This window comes from Capricornis sumatraensis, chromosome 15, assembly GCF_032405125.1.
Source record: "Capricornis sumatraensis isolate serow.1 chromosome 15, serow.2, whole genome shotgun sequence".
Classification (NCBI taxonomy): Eukaryota; Metazoa; Chordata; class Mammalia; order Artiodactyla; family Bovidae; genus Capricornis; species Capricornis sumatraensis.
In genome coordinates, this window is record NC_091083.1 from 15569430 (window position 1) to 15591024 (window position 21595).

General features: G+C 42.4%; 1 protein-coding gene across 1 annotated transcript in view; it reads right to left on the bottom strand.

Moving 5' to 3' along the window:
* The window catches only part of SFMBT2 (Scm like with four mbt domains 2), a 157815-nt gene that overhangs the window by 94479 nt on the left and 41741 nt on the right, over positions 1–21595 (bottom strand). The window contains exons 4-5 of the mRNA XM_068987562.1: positions 2501–2589; positions 584–830 (exon numbers count right to left, since the gene is read on the bottom strand). Of these exons, the coding sequence (XP_068843663.1) occupies positions 584–830; positions 2501–2589 (336 nt within the window). The remainder of the gene's footprint in view (positions 1–583; positions 831–2500; positions 2590–21595) is intronic.

Here is a 21595-nt window from a genome sequence, read left to right on the forward strand (position 1 = left end):
GCTGGATGGGGGAATGGATGGACGGATGGATGAGCGGGTGAGTGGGTGGATGGGTAGATGAATGAATGGATGGATGGATGAGCGGGTGAGTGGGTGGATGGGTAGATGAATGAATGGATGGATGGATGAGCGGGTGAGTGGGTGGAAGGGTGGATGAATGAATGGATGGATGGATGAGCGGGTGAGTGGGCAGATGAATGAATGGATGGATGGATGGATGGCCGTGGGTAGAAGGGCAAATATTTCAGAACCTACTTGCAAGACTATCAGATTCCTAAAGAAACTCAGGGAATATCGCCCCATCCCCATGCACTGCATCTTTTATTTCCAAACCAGTGACTCCAAAGGAACCGGACCAGCTTTCCCACAGCTTCCCGCTCTGCCTTCTCGTTTCAGAACACTATTCATTGAGGTCTTGGGTTCCATTCACCACAGAGAGTGTGTGAGGTTAAAACACTTCCTGTCCACAAGTACAAATAGGAAAGACACCGCAGAGCTAACACATCTTCCAGAGAGACATCCAGGCAAATAATCACATCTCTTCCGACAGCACTTGAGAGCGGCAGAAGCTCCCGCCCCTTACCTGAAGGTGGGTCCATTCTGTATTTATTCTCTTGACACCAACCCACTGGTCGAAGTCTGTAATCCAAGTAAAACAACCACTGGTCATAGGATTCAGTGTCCTCCAATCCCACATAGCGAAGACGTAATCTTCCTCCAGCATTCTCAAGCACACTAACTATCCAGAACTGAAAAGGGTCCTGAGAGTCCTGCAGCTCTATTAAGGAATCAACTGTAATGAGGTCTATAGGGCCTTTCCCTCGCAGAGGCTGTTTAAACAGAAGCAAAACTCCTTATTTTAAACTTTATTTTCAAGTGCTCATGGAAACAGATGACAGCAGAAGATAATTTTTTTTTTCCACACCATCATCCAAGCTATTGGCAAACAGTCTGGTGTTTCCCCTCCACCCCCACCCTCCTCTCCCACCCCCCCGCCCCTCCCGCCCCACATCCATCTTTCCCAACTCCGTATGCAACAACAAAACCACAAGCAAACAGAAAAGAACAGTTTATGCTAAGTTTTCACCAAACAAATCACCCTTCCCAGATACAACTACACTTGTGAGGAACGAGGGTGCTTTGAAGACGTGTTCCACCAAATTTGCCTCAAACTGGAAAACAAGTGGGAACAAAACGTCTGCTTTTCCAAGAAATGGATCCATCTGATATGGGGCCATCAATTTCTACTTTGACTCAGCAGACGTCTGTCTTACGATGGCCCTGCTCTCATAATCAGCACCCTCTCATACCTGTGACGATATGCATAAAGCATTAATACGTGTGGCAGACATTCTTGATGAATGCCTAATACACACTAATAATCAGCTAAATTAGACTACTGGGTAATTTGGACACTTCACCCCACAGTTGGTTTGGAGAATGTGTATAATGTCTGCCCCCTCTAAGCAACCTTCTTAGCACATGTTTGCATACGAAAAGGGTGTTTGTTCAGCCAGCCCTGCAGGCAAATATGCTTTAAAAATTAACAAAGTGAGACAATCTGTCCTTTTGAAAGGGTGAGCAACCATTACTTTGAGTTGTCAACCAAACAATTCAATTAGTAGCCACCAAGATACAAAACTACATTAGGCAAAATCATCACAAAACAAAACCAGACAACCCAGTATGAGTCTGTGGTGTTCCCAAATTTCAGTATCATTTATGAAAGGCAGGAAATTTATGGTTGATGTTAAGAGAATAATGAGACTGTCAAACTCTGTATCATACTCTTGGTCATTCATCGTGTTTTCCCCTTTCTCAGGGGCATTCTTCAAAAACAGATTTGGTAACTCAATAATTATTTATGTCAGTGCAGTCCTCTTATAGACTGTTCCAGGACATAAATATTAAAATGTATCAGAATAAAATTATTTTCAAATAACCCGTTTTTTCTTCAGTACCTTAAAACAACCTTAACCACATTTAAATATGGTTAGTCATTTCTCCTCTTGTTTTACAAAGGGGACTAATTCAAATATGATTTAACATGTGTGTTTAAAAACTGGGGCTATGCATAAATAAAACAGCTAATCATTTATCAACACACTTTGAGGCTACACCCCAGCACATGAATGCTTAGTTGTCACTTCAACAAAATAGTTTTTCTACAGGATTTTATATGCATTCACGAACATAAGATAGACTCTTAAATGTACAAGACAGTAGGTAACTATCCTACCATGTTATTATTTTAAAGTATGTTCCCATAAAAGCAAATTTTCCACTTATGGATTGGACCACAGGTGAAGACACTTCGGTCCCATTAGAATCAGTCATCTAAGTGATTCGGGAAAAGACAAGACATTATGCTATTTGTACACCAATGTCCGTGTGGACTCGTGCACCCATAGAAGGATATATGCAAAGGTGCTCTTAGCTGTGAGCTCGTGTTAACTGTGCAGCTTCAGATGACAGAGAATAGCTGGATAACAATACATACACCTTCCAAAAGGCTGGCGGGGGCCGTCCGGGAACCAGTCAAATCCCGAATGAGAAATTCTGTCCAGTCTGTATACTTCTCTTTGATAGCTGGTGAGACAAAGGAGAAAACAAACACACACACTTTAACAAAGCAATGGAGCATCCCATCACCTTTCCGTACGTATGAGTTCTTTCATGATGTTTCTTCATTTCAGATACTGTGCTTAAAGGAAGAACTAAAATGGCAACGACGGACCTGCCGGCGATGGGTAACGGTCTCATCGAACACGTGCCTAGGTTTTGCTGGGCATCAGAAAGGTGAAAGAACATGAGACCCTGAAGTCTGATCATCTGTTTAGAAACTTCTGTAAACAACCAAGGAGATGTTTCAAAGCACAGAATTTAGGAGGCTCCAAGAAGAAAGAGGGAACAGAAGAATCGGAGAAAGTTTTCCAGGTAGAAAATAAAGCCAGGCTCTAAATCATAATGAAGACTTATTACTCAGGCAGAGAAGAGAAAGGAGGGATTTTCAGGCTCAGAGGAACAGCATCTACTAATGAGAGCAATGAAGGGAGGGAGGAGATGGAGAAAGAATGTCCCTCAGCGGCACACGGTCTGGCTGGAGCACAGAACGTAATGCTAAGTGGCAGGAACAAAACTGCGGACAGGCCAAAAAGGCAGCACCCATGTTTAATAAACAGGAAATCTCTATGTGGAATCTAAATTTAAAAACTGATATAAGTGAACTTATTTACAAAACGGGAACACGCTCATCAATTTCCAAAACTCAGTTACCAAAGGGGAAACGTGGCAGGGGGTATAAATTAAGACTTTGAGATGAAACATATACACACTATTAATACATATAAACCAACAAGGATCTACTATATGGCACAGGGAACTCCACTCAATATTCTGTAATAACCTATATGAGAAAAGAATCTGAAAACGAATGGATTTATTATACATATAACTGAGTAACTCGGCTGTACATCTGAAACTAACACGCCATTGTACATCAACTATTTTGTTGTTCAGTGGCTAAGTCATGTCCAACTCTTTATGACCTCGTGGACTGAAGCACGCCAGGCTTCTTCCCTGCCCTTCACAATCTCCCAGAGTTTCTCAAATTCATGTCCATTGAGTCGGGGATGCCATCCAACCATCTCATCCTCTGCTGCCCCCTTTCTCCTTCTGCCTTCAATCTTCCCCAACATCAGGGTCTTTTCCATTGAGTCAGTTCTTCATATCAGGTAACCAACGTATTGGAGCTTCAGCTTCAGCATCAACTACATGCCAATAAAAAAGTTTTTAAATCAGGAAACCTCTGCATAACATCAATCTGGAAGCAGCATAAAGGCTTGAAGGGAAACAAAGAAAGCCAGTGGCAGAGAAGTCAAGGTGGAGGCTGCTGTTCTCTTAGTGAAAATGTGAGAGGGCCCCAAACAGCACAAAAGAACACTGCATTTAAGACAGCTTTCCAGAAAGACGGGCTTCCAGGGTGGCTCAGATGGTCAAGAATCTGCCTGCAGTGCAGGAGACCCAGGTTGGATCCCTGGGTCAGGAAGATGCCCCGGAGGACAGCACAGCAACCCACTCCAGTATTCTTGCCTGGAGAATCCCATGGACAGGGGAGCCTGGCGGGCTACAGTCCGTGGGGTTGCAAAGAGTCGGACATGGCTGAGCAGCTTCCACTCCACACTAGGTTCTTGCAAAGCAAGATGCAACTATTTAGCTGAAACCTGAAGGAACAGAGTTATTACCAAAGGAAACTAGGCCGTATGAGTGGTGGGAAAGTTCATGGTGTGGGGAAGACCTGGGCTCTGAGCTGGGCTCTGCCATCTGAGCTGCATGACTTCAATCCATCCAACTTCTCTTGTATTCTTTCCTCTGATGCTACCTGTTGCTTGTCTGATGCTATAAGGATTAAAGAAGATACACTTGCTGGTAAAATATAACCGTATCTGGCACATTTATGCAATTCCTCAACAGCCTCTCTAGTTCTGTTACAAGTGTATATTAAATCATTACACATTCTCACCCAATGTTTATTACGCAGTCCCACAAACTCCAGATTGAAACTTTCAACGTGCTTTGGCACGGTCCCACCTGCTAATGCAATATCACATGGGACATGAGGATTCAGTAAATGAATTTTGGGGACTTCCCTGATGGTCCCCAAGTGGTTAAGCCTTCTCTTCCAATGCAGGGGTATGTGGGTTTGACACCTGGTCAGGGAACTAAGATCCCATGTGCCATGGGATGTGGGCAAAAAAAATAAATGCAAAGAAGAATAATATGTGTTTTTTAAAAAATGGATTTTGGGGGCAACACAAACATTTAGCGCTTAGGAAGGGCTGATTTAGAAATGGCATTTGCTTTTCAAGGCGATCTTCCCAACCCCAGGATTGAATCCATGTCTACCACATTAGCAGCCACGTTCATTACCACCAGCGCCATCTGGGAAGCTCCTTGAGCACAAAGTGTAGTTTATTAAAGAAATGAGGCGATGGAGAATCCTGAATTATAAATGGAAGCACCTACACATGCTATTAAGAATAAAAGACCATAGAGGTCTCTCCCTTGGAGATTTTTAAAGGAAAGAAATCTGTATTAATATTTCACAGAGGGTCCAAATTAAATTGTTCCTACAATCCAAAGAACAGATCATAAAATGATTCAACAGGGTTAATAAGCTCCTTCTATGTGCCGTGGACCACATCACATACTACTAGGGTTCAAACATATAGATAACAGTATTTCTGTCTAAAAACAGCTTAGAAGACGATAGAGCTTGTAAAGAGTGTCATAAAAGTCACATATACGTATTATTTAGAACTTAAAATATACAGAATGGAGGGAAAGTTTCTATTCAAACTTTCAGAACTCTTTCCACTGCATAAATATACTTGAATAATTACAAACAAAATGCCCAAGAGGGTAACTGGTGGGTTGTAGGGGAGTGTAGGTTCCACTAGACAAATTGCCAAACTGAGCTGTCTTCTGAAGTGGCTGCACAATGCACACAGCAGCAGCTCTGAGAGATGGAGATGCTCCCCCACGTCACGCCCAGCCTCCCACATCCCTGGCGCCACCCCGCCCTGCTCCCCTTTTCTCTCTGTGCTGGTTTTCTCTTCCCCTGTCTCTTCCAAACAGCTGAGTTATGGCTCTGCACCTCCTCTTCCTTCTTCATAGAAACACTTTCCCCGTCTGTCCCCAAATGACCCCTCTTCATCTCGCATCCTCCCCCATCTTCCTTAACTTCCATGATAAACAGCTATCCTCTCCTGGGATCCCACATCCTCTCCCCTCCTAGACCTAGTATAACTTATAATTACATATTCATACTCATGTGTGCAATGACAGTCCCCATCTGATGACTCCATGAGCCTGGGAACCATAACATCTCTGCATTATGACTGTATCCCCTGTAACAACCGCATAGCAGGTGTTTAATAAAATGTTGTCACTGGAGGGAAGGACTGACCGGTTAATGGTTTTCGAAACTGAGTCTTCGTTTTTTGCTTTGAGCCACGTTGCACAGCATATCAGATCTTAGTTCCCTGACCAGGGATCAAACACCACGCCCCCCCCCCCCATGTTGGAAGCACAGAGTCTTAATCACTGGACTACCAGGTAAGTCCAAATTGTTTTGTTTTTTAACTAATCCTGGGATGCAAAAGAATTTGCTGAATTCAGATAAGGAACCCCTGTTACCACGGATGTTACACAGACCTTTCAATAAAAAATATGATTTAGCCCCACAGCACACAGTATTGTTGTTGCCGTTCAATCGTTAAGTCATGTCCAACATTCACAAAAGAACTGACACTGCATTTTGCTTCTTCTTGTGTTTGCCTGGCGTGTAATTGCTTACACATGATGTAAGTTATCAAGTAAGATTTTAGTTTCAGCACACATCACCCAGAAAGCAGCAAAGTGTTAGTCGCTCAGTCGTGTCCAACTCTTTTTGACCCCACAGACGGTAGGCCACCAAGCTCCTCTGCCCATGGAATTCTCTAGGCAAGAACACTAGAGTGGGTTGCTATTCACTTCTCCAGGGGGGTCTTCCCAACCTAGGGCTCCTGCAAGGCAGGCAGATTCTTTACAATCTGAGCCACCAGAAAGCCAGAGATCATTCATTTAATTGAGTGGGCATTAAACACCTTATGAGAGAGTACAGAAATTTAATATTTCTCGAGTTCTCCTTTTGGGTGAATACACGCTATTATGCCATTAGGCAACACTGATACTGTTCATTTTAGACAAGGGCATCACCCAGAGATTAAAGAAACTCAAGATATTGTATATTCATAGCTTAATCCCCAAGGGACCAGCTGCTTTCTCTGAAGTGCCCTAGGACCTCCGAGCCCTAGAAACAGCCATAATTTACACAACAAAAGCCATAAAGATAAAACCTATTTATAACATTCTCAAGGTATAACTCATATTACTCTGCATCATATCTTTAAGAGCCTAGAAGATAAACAGCCTCTGAAACTATTTGAAGAAATTTAAAACCTCATCATTGTTCACTATTTAGAGATTTTTATCCAACAAAATATGGAATTTCACTCAGTATTGTACATTTTCTTCTTCTCTAGCTGTCATATCCCATTTATAGACATTTCTGCTCTTGCTTTAAACATTTTCTTGCTTTTAACGAATACTCTTCCAAAGAGAAAGTGATTTTTTTTCTCTCCGATAGGACAAATTTCCTGCAGCTCTTTTATTGGCTATTACTGCAGAGAAAGTGTCAAGACTGAACTGATATATCCACAAGGGTCCAGACCTCTAAGTTCAATGGAATAAAACACTTTGTTTATTAAAGATTTTACTCTCATATTCTCTCTCTCTCTCCCTCACACCACTTGTTTCTTTCTATAGTTACTTTCTTAGCTAAACATTCTCTAAATTTTTCTCAGGGCTCCCCATGAGAGTACATTTTTAAAAGAAATAAGCTTGTAAAAAATTTAAACTCACCTGCCCTTCATATATATCTGAGCACATGAGTCAGTCTAACTTTCAACAGCTTTCACATTACTGTGTGTAATGGTTAGTTTTATGTGTCCACCTGGCTGGGCCATGGTACCCAATTATTTGGTCCAACACTATCCTGTCTCAAGAGGATATCTTTGGAGAAGATTTACATTTAAATTGGTGGATTTTTTAGTAAAATGGATTCCCTGGTGGCTCAGATGGTGAAGAATCCACCTGCAATGCAGGATACCTGAGTTCAATCCCTGGGTGGGGAAGATCTCCTGGAGAAGGGAATGGCAACCTACTCCAGTATTCTTGCCTGGAGAATCCCATGGGCAGAGGAGCCCGGTGGGCTACAGTCCAAGGGGTTGCAAAGGAGTTGGACACGACTGAGTGACTGACACTTTCACTTTTGATGCTTTCTGAGTAAAGCAGATTGCCCTCCTCAATGTGGTAGGCCTCATCTGATCACTTGAAGGCTCCCCTGAGCAAGCAGGAATTATGAAGAAATCAACAGAGAACTAAATAAACACATGAATATTCTTGTTCATGGATAGGAAGACTCAATTTTATCAAGATGTCAGTTTGCCCAATCTGACAGATTCAATGCAATCCACATCAACACCTCAGGAAATTATTTTGTGGATACTGAAAAAGGGATTCTAAAGTTTACACAAAGAGAGGCAAAATCCCAAACAGCCAATACAACACTGAAGGAGAGCGAAGTGGGAGGGTCTTGTGAATGCTAAGTGAGATCACCCACAGGAAGTTCTTGGCAGAGGCTAAGTGTTACTAAATAACAGAAATGGGGGTAGAAAGGGGGGCAGGGGAGTTGAAATGGGAGGAGGGGAAGGGACAGGGTCCTAGGGACCAAGAGGAGTGGTGGTAACCTGACCACACCCCATCTGATGCACTGTGATGAGGAAATAATCCAATTTTCAAAATGAATCAGATTTTCATTTGGAAGCTACCTTTTTAGATTTCAAAACTGAAACTAAACCATCACCAAAGATCACATAATTGCTTACTGCAGACACAGAAAACTGAATCAAATTTTAAATCAGTTATAATTATTTGAGAGTCTTCCTGTGTGCTTGATGGGGCTTCCCAGGTGACTTGAGTGGTAAAGAACCTACCAGTCAATGCATGAGATGTAAGAGGTGCGGGTCTGATCACTGGGATGGGAAGATCCCCAGGAGGACTGCATGGAACCCACTCCAGTCTTCTTGCCTGGAGAACCCCAGGACAGAGGAGCCTGTCCTCATGGAGGGCTACGGTCAATTTAGTCACAAAGAGTTGGACATGACTGAACTGAAGCGACTTAGCATGCATGCACAGTGCTTGATACAAGAATCAACTAAGGAAAGTGTGAGACTCTGGCGGACAGATAGAGGAGGGTGGTATTTGCAACAAGTTTCTCCACATGCTGTACCCCACCCCACACACACAGCTGTAATCTACTCTCTGGACTGTACACACGGATATTCCCAATTCAGAACATGCTCCCTTTGGCGGGGCAGCTGAATCTACCCTAAATGAGGTTAACAGGGAGGTCTGTGGTTGGTCACACACCCTACATCCAGAGGCCTCACTCACAATAATCCATGATTTGTCTTCAACCACAAGGAAGTGCGTGAGTTTTGCTTCATAAAATAATTATGGGCCTTCCCTGGCGGTCCAGTGGCTAAGACTCTGTGCTCGCAATGCAGGGGGCCCAGGTTCGATCCCTGGTCAGAAAACTAGATGCCGCATGTCGAAACTGAGAGCTCACATGCAGCGACTAAAGATCCCACGTGCTGCAACTCACACCGGGACACAGCCAAGTAAGTATTTTTAAAAAGAAAATAATAGAATTAGGACTCCAGGCAACCTGGAGAGACCCAGCCTCTCAGTGACACCCACCAGCCATTCTCTTCAGGAGCTTTGATAGGAGCCAGACGATAAACATGCTCTGTGCTTTGAGCTTCTCCTCAGAGCCTTGCTCCAAAGCCAGACCACTCTGTCTGCACTCACCTTTTTGGAGCAGCCCTGAAGGCCCTGCCAGAGATGCAAACCCACCCGCCACGTATGACCCTGGTCCAGCTAGTGCTGGCTTTTCCATCTCTTGGGTTGCCGTGTTTGTGTGGACTGCTGGGACTGCCACTCAACCAAAAGCCCGGCAGCCAGGTCAGGTCTCTCCTCCCAGACCCAGTCACCACTCAAGTCTCAGACTGACTGACTGTTATATCTCCAAAGCGAAGATTCTTAATATACAGTGTGTGACTGCCCTCATGGTGTTCATGGAACTGAGTACAGCGAGACTGTAACTGAATTTCACCAAACTGAAAGCTCATAAAATTGAATACAAAATTATGCATGCGTGTGTACACGTGCCCATGTGTTGAAGGCCTCTTCCAAGAACTTTCGTTGAGTTCATCAGATTCTCAAAGGGCTCTATGATCCCAGCAAGACTAAGAACAATTACAGACTTCAAAATCAAACTTATGGTTACCAAAGAGGAAACGGGGGAGGATAAATTAGGAGTTTGGGATTAACACACACACGGTACTTACCATATATAAAAATGATAAGCAACGAACTGAATAGCACAGGGAACTCTACTCAACATTCTGTAATGACTTATGTGGGGAAAGAATCTAAAAATAACTGAATCAGCTGCTGCACACCCGAAACTAACAACACTGTCAATCAACTCTACTCCAATATAAAGTAAACATTAAATTGAAAAAAAGAACAGAGACAATACTATGTTAAAACGCGGCTACGATGTACATCACTAGACTGAGTTCCTTGAGGCTCTTTCTTACCATCTTTGTTGATCCTGCTGCGCAACACAAATAACCCCACACAGCTGTCCAAAGTGAAGCAGCTTATATCACCTTTCTCCAGCTCAACAGGTTTAAGACACGACCGTTCTGATTACAGACACCTAGTGAGTGTTCCTTATGTACCAAGTACCTTCTCATATAGCAACTCAGTGCTTCCAAAATGCCAGTGAACTAGTTATTTCCATCCACATTCCACAAAAAAAAAAAAAAAGATTCAAATAGACTAAGCAGACCTGTATCACAGTTGGTGGCAACAATATTCAAAGAGTGCATTCTAACAGGCAGATTTCCATTAATTCACATAATATACATTAAAGTTCTATGTTTAGAACAGTAACTCCTCCAAACACATATATAATTAAGGAAACAAAACAAACGTGAAACACACATTATTTCAGAAATGAAGAACGTGAAACACAGCTACTCAAAAAACTTTTAGATCCTGATCAGACTTCTCAAAACTACTTTTTGTATTCTTTAAAAGATTGGTATCACTAGGTAAACAAATTTTAAATAAATAATTGGAAAACTGCCAGCAATGACACCTCATGAAATATTATTTCCCTCAGAATGAAGTTTTTTAAGAGTAATACTTTGTGAAAAGTCTTAACTGAGTACTGCTTTCTTAAGAGTCAATGACATGCTAATTATAATCATTAAAAAAGGTATCATCTTTAAATGCATCTCACTGAAAGTGTGTTTCCACCTAGGATGAGCAAAACCCAAGAAAAGAGATGCGATGAACGCAATGTAAGTATTCAATGTGAGATGTGACGTATTTATGATATGCAATGAAATTCCCCTTATTAAAGTCAAGTTCAAGAAGATTCAGAACATGTTCTTCAAGGGAAGAGTGCGATTCATACATAATGAGTCAGGTCCAACTGTGAGTGCCAAGGGCTTGCAGGCATTCTACAAGTAATGGACAAACTCAGTGACCTGAGTCATGCCTGAATATAAAACATGGCCCCGGGGCTGCTTAAACTCTCTAAACCTGCCATGTGTGAGAAGACGAATAAAATACAAACTCTCTTCTACCAAAGCGTCCTATAAAAACACTGAGATTCTGTCTCTCAAGGACTAGAAAACTGAAGTGTTAGTCTCTCGGTCGCGTCCTACTCTCTGCAACCCCATGGACTGCAACCCGCCAGGCTCCTCCATCCATGGGATTTTTTTCCAGGCAAGAGTACTGGAGTGGGTTGCCATTTCCTTCTCCAAGAAAAAGGAACTTGCTGACAAAATGGAGACCCTGGAAAACACATTCCTGAAAATGTATTTATTATCTAGCTATTGTAGTTTAAGTCCTTTCCATCCCTACATTCTACGAGGACAGTATTCAGTTCAGTTCAGCTCAGCTGCTCAGTCGTGTCTGACTCTTTGCAACCTCATGAATTGCAGCACGCCAGGCCTCCCTGTCCATCACCAACTCCCAGAGTTTACCCAGACTCATGTCCATTGAGTCAGTGATGCCATCCAACCACCTCATCCTCTGTCGTCCCCTTCTCCTACCACCTTCAATCTTTCCCAGCATCAGGGTCTTTTCAAATGAGTCAGTTCTTCGCATCAGGGGGCCGAAGTATTGGAGTTTCAACTTCAACATCAGTCCTTCCAATGAACATCCAGGACTGATATCCTTTAGGATGGACTGGTTGGATCTCCTTGCAGTCCAAGGGACTCTTAAGAGTCTTCTCCAGCACTGCAGTTCAAAAGCATCAACTCTTCGGCGCTCAGCTTTTTTATAGTCCAAGTCTCACATCCATACATGACTACTGGAAAAACCATAGCCTTGAGTAGATGGACCTTTGTTGACAAAGCAATGTCTCTGCTTTTTAATATGCTGTCTAGCTGGGTCATAACTTTTCTTCCAAGGAGTAAGCATCTTTTAATTTCATGGCTGTAATCACCATCTGCAGTGGTTTTGGAGCCCAAAAAATAAAGTCAGCCACTGTTTCCACTGTTACCCCACCTGTCTGCCATGAAGTGATGGTACCGGATGCCATGATCTTAGTTCTCTGGATGTTGAGCTTTAAGCCAACTTTTTCACTCTCCTCTTTCACTTTCATTAAGAGGCTCTTTAGCTCTTCTTCATTTTCTGCCATAAGGGTGGTGTCATCTGCATATTTGACATTATTACTGACCTGTAAATTTTCTCATCATTCAGCAAAATCTATTACTGAATTTTAACTTTTTTTTTTTAAACACATCTTGTGTGAAATGAAAAGAGTCACTAACAACTCAAAATTACAGAGGTGGAATGGTATCTAAATTATGGGACTGCAAACTGGACTGCAATCTCCACATATAATCTCACTCTTTCACACATTTTTTCCCTTAAAATCTTTCTGCTCTGAAAAACTCTACGTAGCAAGGTTCAAATATCAACTTTTTTTCTGTGAAGGCCAAGGGCAAAGGGTGCAACAGATGACAACTGTCTGATGCCAGGATACAACTGGGCTTTCCAGGTGGTGCTAGAGGTAAAGAACCGGTGTGTCAATACAGGAGACACAGGAGATGAAGCTTTGATCCCTGGGTAGGGAAGAGTCTCAGGAGGAGGGCACGGCAAGCCACTCCAGTATTCTTGCCTCGGAAATCCCAGGGACAGAGGAGCCTGGCAGGCTACAGTCTATACGGTCACAAAGAGTCAGACATGACTGAATTGACCTAGCACAGGCATGCAGAACAGAACTATCTGGAAATAAGTTAAGCAAGTGCCAGGAAGCAGGTAGGGCCAGACTTGCAGGGTACAAAGCAGAGTGGAAAAGATTAATAGAGTGGAGGTTAAGATTGGGACTTCTCTGGTAGTCCAGTGGTTGCACTCTGCCCTTCCAATGCAGGGGTGTGGGTTCAGTCCCTGGTCAGGGAAGAAGATCCTTCATGCTGTGCAAAGCATCCTCCCAAAAAAAGAAAAAAAAAAAAAAACCAATGTCTTCCATATTGCTGAACCCAATGGCCAATTCCCCATCATATATGTACTTGACATAATCAAGAGCATTGGATAAGTAAGATCACACTCTCCTTTTTGAAACATTCTTCACTTAGTGTTACATTCTCAATGCTTTGGTCCAGCCTCCCCAAAATTACTTATGCTGAAATCCAAACCCCCAAGGTGATGGTGTTAGGAGGTGAGGGCTTTAGCAGGCGATGAGGTCAACAGGATGGCGCCTCCACGAATGAGATAAGTGCCCTTGTAAGAGACCCCAGAGAGCTCCTAAGCCCCTTCCTGCATGTGTGAAGCGGGTAGTCTGCAGCCCAGAACCCAACCACGCTGGCCCCCTCATCTCAAAGTCTCCAAAACCGTGAGAAATAAATGCTGCTTATAAGCCACCCAGTTTACAGTACTTTGTTAAATCAGCCCTAACCAACCATAACATTGAACCTTGACCCTTAGTGTTCCCCCAAAGTTTCTGAACAGCATAAACAGAATTCAATGCCTATTCCAAAACCAGAGATACCTAGGCAATTAGCTCGATTCCTATTATAAGAAAGGAGAATAAAAGTGACTGATTAAAAAGAACATTCCAAAGTGTGGGAATCATGATTTAAAACTATAAACCATTTTGTTATTAAAGACAGACTGTTCAGAAAGAACTCAAATTACTATGTGCGGTTTCCTCCCAGTGCAGAACAACAGGGCAGTCACAGTGCCTCAAACGAAAACTACAAATTTGGTGGGTGGGCACCGACAGTATAGATGGGGGTGTATTTTAGTGTATGTTTCTCTCTCTCATGATCCTCAATAACTGAATAGGAAATTTCAAAAAAATTAATCCCTTAGGATTTTGTCCTCTGTGATTCTTAAAACCAACCAAAAATGCTCCCATAGTATATCACAAAATATTTCAATAAAAATTTGCAAAGGGGTCAGAATTCATCAAGGAAGAGTCTGTCCCAGCAGCTGGGCAGTAATTCATTCTGTGTGCTCGCCATAAATCTGACCCGCTCTATTACATAAACAGAATTCATTTGTAGTACTGCATGTGGCAATTCTTGAAACAGTCAGCTGTCAACAGAGCCTGGACAAATTCTCCTGATTTTTCTTCTATCAATCACACAGGTCAAATGATATTTGTAGAAATGAAGCTTTACTAAGTAACAATTATTTTTAAGCAATAAAACCTAACATATAAATTTACGGTTTTCTTCCTGTTACCACTAAAACCGTATATAGATGAGATTTATAGCTATTTAACAAAACAAAAACTTTGGGTCAGCTCTGGAAGTAGCAATTCATCAACTTTTGTGGGGCAGACAATCCATGCCAGAGTGGAGAGGAATAAATTTCCGGCTCATTTTGCAACCATGATTCCTTCCACAGAAGGAAGAGAAGGCAATCTGAGATTTTAAAAGAAGGGAGAGTATAGTGAAACAGGCTTTCTATATAGACAATGACTCGCACCTCAACCTGGAACTGACTTGCCAAAAAATCACAAACTCAAAGAACTAAAAATATTTAAAAAAAGATTGGCTATATGTATAACTGATTTGTTGTTGTACACCCAAAACTAACATAACACTGTAAATCAACTATACTCCAATAAAAAAATTTTTAAGGAAAAAAAGAAAATTACAAGTTCTTGGTAGTTTTTGTCATTTCATCCAGAATTTTGATAACCCCAACACAATAAACTGCTGAGATTTTAAAACCCAGCCCCGATCTGGAAACGTATCTCTTTCAGTAAACATTCCTGGTTACAACTCTTATTTTTTAGACTCTTTCAGCAAGAAAAGAAGGGAAAAGGAATGCTTGTAGTGCCATCATCCCTCTGCTTAATATAACGGCTTGATATTAGCATGGCCCCAGAGAGAAGCTGGATGGGAACCTATCTCATCTGACCACAGGAGGAAGGCAATTATGTGGCATGCAGAAAACCACAATGTTTACATTCTTCTGTCACTTCCTGTGAGAGAAGGTCCTCTTTCCTGTGAATGAGGGTCCTGCCTGGTCCAACAGGAAGTGCTGGGAGAAACGAGGATGGATCACAATTACGAGCATCTTCTTTTCATAAATGAGTGGGGACCACAGAAACGCTTTTTCCACTGTAGGGAGTGCAAGGGCAGAAGTAGCTGGAACAAGTCATTAAAGAATCACTTTTCTTATGACCGTTACAGGGAGTCCCCAGCCTACAAACAGGCTTTGCTTCAAGGGCCCATTAATAATCTGTTCTAGAACTCCCTAATACATTTTGAGCAACTGCGAAGTTACCAGGAAGAATGGTGTGCCAGGCCAACCAGTCGGAGTCTACATATACAAAATATACTGAGGGAATCTGAACGATGTCTAAATACCGTGTAGGTGCCATCCATCGTTAAGAACACTTCATTTCCAAGAACTTCCCTGGTGGTCCAGTGGTTAAGACTGTACACTTTCAATGCAGGGGGGCGAGGGTTCAATCTCTGGTTGGAGAATTAAGATCCCACATGCCACACAGTGCAGAGTGAAAAATAAAATACAAAATACCTGTCTATCCAGCAGTATTTACACAGCAAACACTTTTCAACAGTGTGAGAGAAGGGAAAGCATTCTGAGACCAAAAAAAATAAAAATAAAAATTGAATTTATCAATAGGCCCCAGACACTGCAGAGGAAATTCCAGAACACCATACTTCATACACAAAAGAAAAGTGACCCCAGAAGGAGGATGTAAGATCTAACAAGGAATTACAAGAAAATAAAGTGGTAAATCTATGAATAAATTTTAGTGAACACTGACCATATAGACTGTGCTACAAGTCACTTCAGTTGTGTCCGACTCTTTGAGACCCTATGGACTGAAGCTCCCCAGGCTCCTCTGTCCATGGGATTCTCCAGGCAAGAATACTGGAGTGGGTTGCCTTGCCCTCCTCCAGGGGATCGTCCTGACCCAGGGATTGAACCCACATCTCTTGCATCTTCTGCATTGGCAGGTAGGTTCTTTACCACTAGCACCCCCTGGGAAGCCCCCGATCTTATAAACTAATCACCCAGAAATCAGAAGGAAACTGACTAACCTACTACCTTCTACACAAAGCATTTTAGTTAGGTAGCCCTCTCTCAAGGTGTTCAAATGAAGAAAACTAGTGGCACAAATGATAAAAGCGTGCATAATCCAATAACTGCTGACACTGAACTTCAGCAGCATTGGCCTGATTTTCCCTAAATGCTTCTTCCTGAAAACTTTCTTTTATTTTAGATTAATACTAAGTTGCATTTCCCAGCTTCACACTAACTCTGGGGGAGGAAAACAAGAGATCACACACACACTTGACAAAAGAAGGATGTCAGCCTCGGCTGCAAAGCTTTCTCTGATAAAAAATAAAATCCCACGACACCATCTGCGCCATTGTACCCAAGACGAAGGTCTTCTTCCTAGTCTATCCAACAAGTGAATCACTAAGAACGCAGCTGCCTTCGTTGCACTTAGCAAGAAGTATCTCGAGCTAGACACTGCCCGTGGCTACTCCTCAATGGTTTATCTTTCATTGTGACACTCAATTGGCCACGCTCTGCTCTGCAAACTGGCAGATTCCTCCACTGAGGGAGACTCTTCATTTTCCTATTTGCAAATCCACCTGCTAAGAATATAAAGTGCTTTTTAAAAGAGAATTTCACTAATATATCCATCACATCATCCACTGTCATCCAAGAGGCACTAACTCGCCTGGGTTTAATCTTGATTGACTCACAGCTTTAACCAGCGGTCACTCAGTTCTGCCAGCAATAAAATCATCTCCCCCGCACCTCCCCGAACCCGGCTGTGATGAATCACCACCCTTCAAGCAAAGTCAATATCCAACTCACATCATATCACATCTTGTTGACAACAAGAAAAATTTAGTAAGAGATGGCTGTGCTTTATCTAGCCTGGCGATATATAAATTACAATCAGATTATGTAGATAAAATACATGACCTAAATTTATCTGCTGTAATGACACTTGTCACAGCCCTTTTTAATGCCTCTAAAAAAAGGATTTATGTTAAGTGCTGGAGGCAGGGGACAGTTGAAGAAAGGCTAGTACCACCATTTTTGAAAAGCTCATCTGTAACTCAAAACGTATTTCTCTACGCTGCAGAAATCATTAGCTGAAGTCGTTTCATTTTCTTTTTCTAAAACTTTATTGGAGCTGATTTACAATGTTGTGTGAGTTGCAGGTATTCAGCAGAGTGAATCAGATATATGCGTGTGAGCATATCTCCACTCTTTCAGATTCTTTTCCCACATAGGTTATTACAGAGTACTGAGTAGAGTTTCCTGTTCTATATAGTAGGTCCTTGGTGGTTATCTATTTTATATATAGTCGTGTATATGTCAATCTCAATCTCTTAATTCATCAATTCCTCCCCCAAAACTCCCCTTTGGTAACCATAAGTATGATTTCAAGATTTGTGAGTCTGTTTCTGCACTGAAAGTAAGTTCATTTGTATCCTTTTTTATTAGAATTCACATATAATAGAATCATGTGATATTTGTCTTTCTCTGACTTACTTCACTCAGCACGATAACCTTTAGGGCCCATCCCTGTTGCGGCATTGCACGCAGGCATGCTAAGCCCTGCCTGACTCTCTGCAGCCCCACGAACTGCAGTCCACCAGGCTCCTCTGTCCATGGAAATTTCCAGGCAAGAAAGTGGGTTGCTATTTCCTCCTCTAGGGGATATTCCCGACCCAAGGATCAAACTGGCCTTTCCTGCATCTCCATGTTGCTGCAAATGGCACTATTTCATTCTTTTTCAGTGGCTACGTAATACACCGCTATATATATAAATACCACATCTTCTTTATCCATTCTTCTTTCAATGGACATTTAGGTTGCTTCCATGTCTTGGCTATTATGAACAGTGTTGCAATGAACATCGGGTACATGTATCTTTTCAGATTATAGTTTTCCCTGGATATAAGCCCAAGAGTGGGATTGTTAGACGTTTATTTTCTTGACCCAGAATTTGTGTACTGAAACCACTCACAAAAATAGTACTATCCTTAAGGCATCAGCCATAAGCCAAGCACACTAGTTAAGTCTGGGTCACAGAAGTAGTAAATTTATCTACTAAAGGGTCTCTGGGGATCCGAAGGAGCCACAGGCACTTTTCAAAGCAGCCAGCCTTCTCATGGACAAGAGCAGGAGGACTTGCGAAAGCTGAGAGACAGGATCCACACTTCCTGTGATACGAAGGACACTGCAGTGGTGTGTTCAGGATGACCGGCAGTGCTGAGGCCCAAAGTAAAAGGGATGAAAGAGAGAAAAGAAGAAGATGGGACTGCAGACAGTATGTCCTTCCATCCTGCACACAGCACAGAAGCCGCAGGTTTCAGGAGCTCCGGTTACAATACTTAAAACACCTGCCAATGATCAGCAAATTAGCCGACTAGAACCACTTTGGTCCCTCTATTCTCAGCTGAGTGGCCTGTTGAGGTTACAGCTTGTGTCTGTCTCCATCAGGGGCCGTGAGCATATCAAAATGATATTTCCCGAACCCCACAGAGTAGAAAGTTAGGCTGGGGTTGTTTTTCTTCCTTGGGGTTAATTATAAAGCTCTGAAACGGAGGTTCCAATGACTGGTCAGGTAAACGTACTGCAGAACCTAACTTCAGAAGATGACAGCATTATTACGGTCAGAGTGCAAAGGGCACAGTCTCCTGGAATCCGGGGGATCCCTGAGCTTGGCCTGGTCAAAGAGCTGATGGGAGCATGCAAAGCCCTCTGCCTGCCTTTGGAGAATTTCCCTAAATAAAACAATGACTTCTGTTCCCAAGCACAACCTTGAGGTCAGGACGGCTGGAAGACATACCCACCCCCCTCACCTTATCAACCAACCATTCACATCGCTGCCCTGTAAGGAAGAGAGCCTGCTGTCTTATACTTAGTTAAGAAAATGGATTTTAAAATGGGTCCTGTTACAGGCAGGTCCGACTTACACCAGGAAGACATACCCACAACGAGACACACAATGAGCACGTTCATGAGGGTGCAGGGGGCATCCGTGGGGAAGTTTTTGCCTGTTTTTACTGATCTTCTCAGCCTAGAAACCAGGGGTTTTCACCCTTATTTTCCCCCAATATCCCTCCCTAAGAAGCCCTTTCAGATGCTTTTTTCCAAATCATATCCTCATGGCATTTTAAAACCACAAGGAGGGACTGCTCTGGAGGTCCAGCCCTTAAGACTGCATTTTAATGTAGGGGTGTGGGTTCGATTCCTGGTCAGACAGCTGAGATCCCAGACGCCTCGTGGCCAAAATGCCAGAACATGAAACGCAAGCAATACTACAACAAATTCAATAAAGACTTGAAAGATAGTTCACGTCAAAAAAAAATCTTAAAAATAAAAATAAAACCAGAGGTAAAGTATATATCTCTTCATGTATTATTTGTGTATCTACTCTTTACACATTTTTAATATGATTTTTTTCACCCCCTTAGAAATGTCTGACTCCCCAGGGCACCCATGGCTAAGTTCTCGGACTCTAAGCAGGACCATTGGCTCCGTCATGAATTTTATGACTTGAATGAGCTCAGTAATGTTTACTTTTCATTAGTAGAAGTTTAAACACTGACTCTGCTAAATACGTCTTGAGCCATAATATGACTTATTAATCCAAGGCTATCTAATCAACCTTTCGTTCCATAAACACAGAGCCTCAAGGCTAGGGGAACTGCAGGGAGCAACACTGAGAAGTTCTGGTCTTTACCCTGACATTCTGGGCTGGGGGAAGACAGTCAGCTGGCAAACATGCAGCATGTCAGACAAGGATAAACGCTTAAAAACAAGAAAAGAAAAAGAAGTAAATCTGCCAGCATCGGCCAGATTATTACACGGGGAGGGAGGGCTCCTTTGGAAAAGTGGCACTGTAGCAGAGACTTAAAAGAAGCGAGAGTAAGTCGTGCGATTATCTGGGGTTCCAGGCAGAAGGTAAATGTAAAGGCCCTGCGGTGTCAATGAACTTGGCATGTCTGTGGACGATGGGAACAAAGGAACGAGCCAAGCAAAGCAGAATCAGAAAGACTGATCTGCAGGAGACAAGATCAGAGCGGAGGTGGGAGGTAGAGAAGGCTATGCTCTGTACTCGCTAATTTTAACAATGTTAATTCTCTAATCCAGGAGCACAGGACCCTCTGATCCACCCTCCTCAGTTCCTCTCATCCAGGTCTTGGAGCTTTCAGCGTTCAGAACTGCCATCTCCGTGCTTAGATTTATTTCTGAGAATTTCACTGCTTTGGATGCTCTTGTAATCAGGACTATTACTTTCATTTCTTTTTCAGATGTTTTCTCGTTGGCATACAGAAACACAACTGTTTTCTCTATGTTGACTTTGTATATTGCAACTTTCCTGTATTTGTTGATTAGTTTCAGCGGTTTTTTGACGGAGTTTTTAGGATTTTCTGTATGTAAGATCATTCCATCTGCAAACAATTTTACTTCTTCCCTTCCTAGTTGGATGCCTTTTCTTTCTTTTTCCTGTCTGATTGCTTTGGCTAGGATTTCCAGTCCAATATTGAATGGGGTGGCAATGAGGGTGGGCATCCTAATCTTCGAGGAAAAGCTTTCAGCCCATCACCACTGGGTATGATGTTGGCTGTGGGTTTGTCACATATGGCTTTCAGGAGGTTATATTCTTTCAATACCCAATTTGTTGAGCAGTATCATAAAAGGATGTTGCATTTTCTCAAATGCCTTTTCTGTATCTACTGAGATGATCATATTATCATCCATTCTATCAATTTGGCATATCTCACTTATTTCCATATGTTGAACCATCCTCAAAACCATGTGCCTCAGTTTTGAGGCAAAGTTATCAATATGTAAATGAAATACATAATAAGTCTGCTTTTAAAGAACTTGAGTGTATTAGTCACTCAGCCGTGTCCAACTCTTTGCGACTCCATGGAATATAGCCCACCAGGCTCTGTCCATTAAATTCTCCAAGCAAGAATACTGGAGAGGGTTGCCATTTCTTTCTCCAGGGGATCTTCCTGACCCAGGAAAGACTGAACCCATGTCTCCTGCATTGCAGGCAGATGCTTTACCATCTGAGCTGCTAGGGAAGCCCTTTAAAGAACTTACTACACCAAAATCATTCAGCTTAGTCATCCTAGCGTAAGATTACAGAGCTAGGAACTGTTCAAGCTGTCTTTCAAAATCTAGCAGCAATTACTTCCTCTGCATCTGCAAAAGCATTCTTTGTGCTCATTCAGGTGAGATAAATCCAAAGTATAAAATTGAACACTGTCACAGTGCTGCCCATGGGTCCCAGAGAGAACTCAAATTGTATAGGAAGTAAGTCTGGTCTTCATTTGACCTTGAACTTGGGAAAAATATAACATTCTCCAGG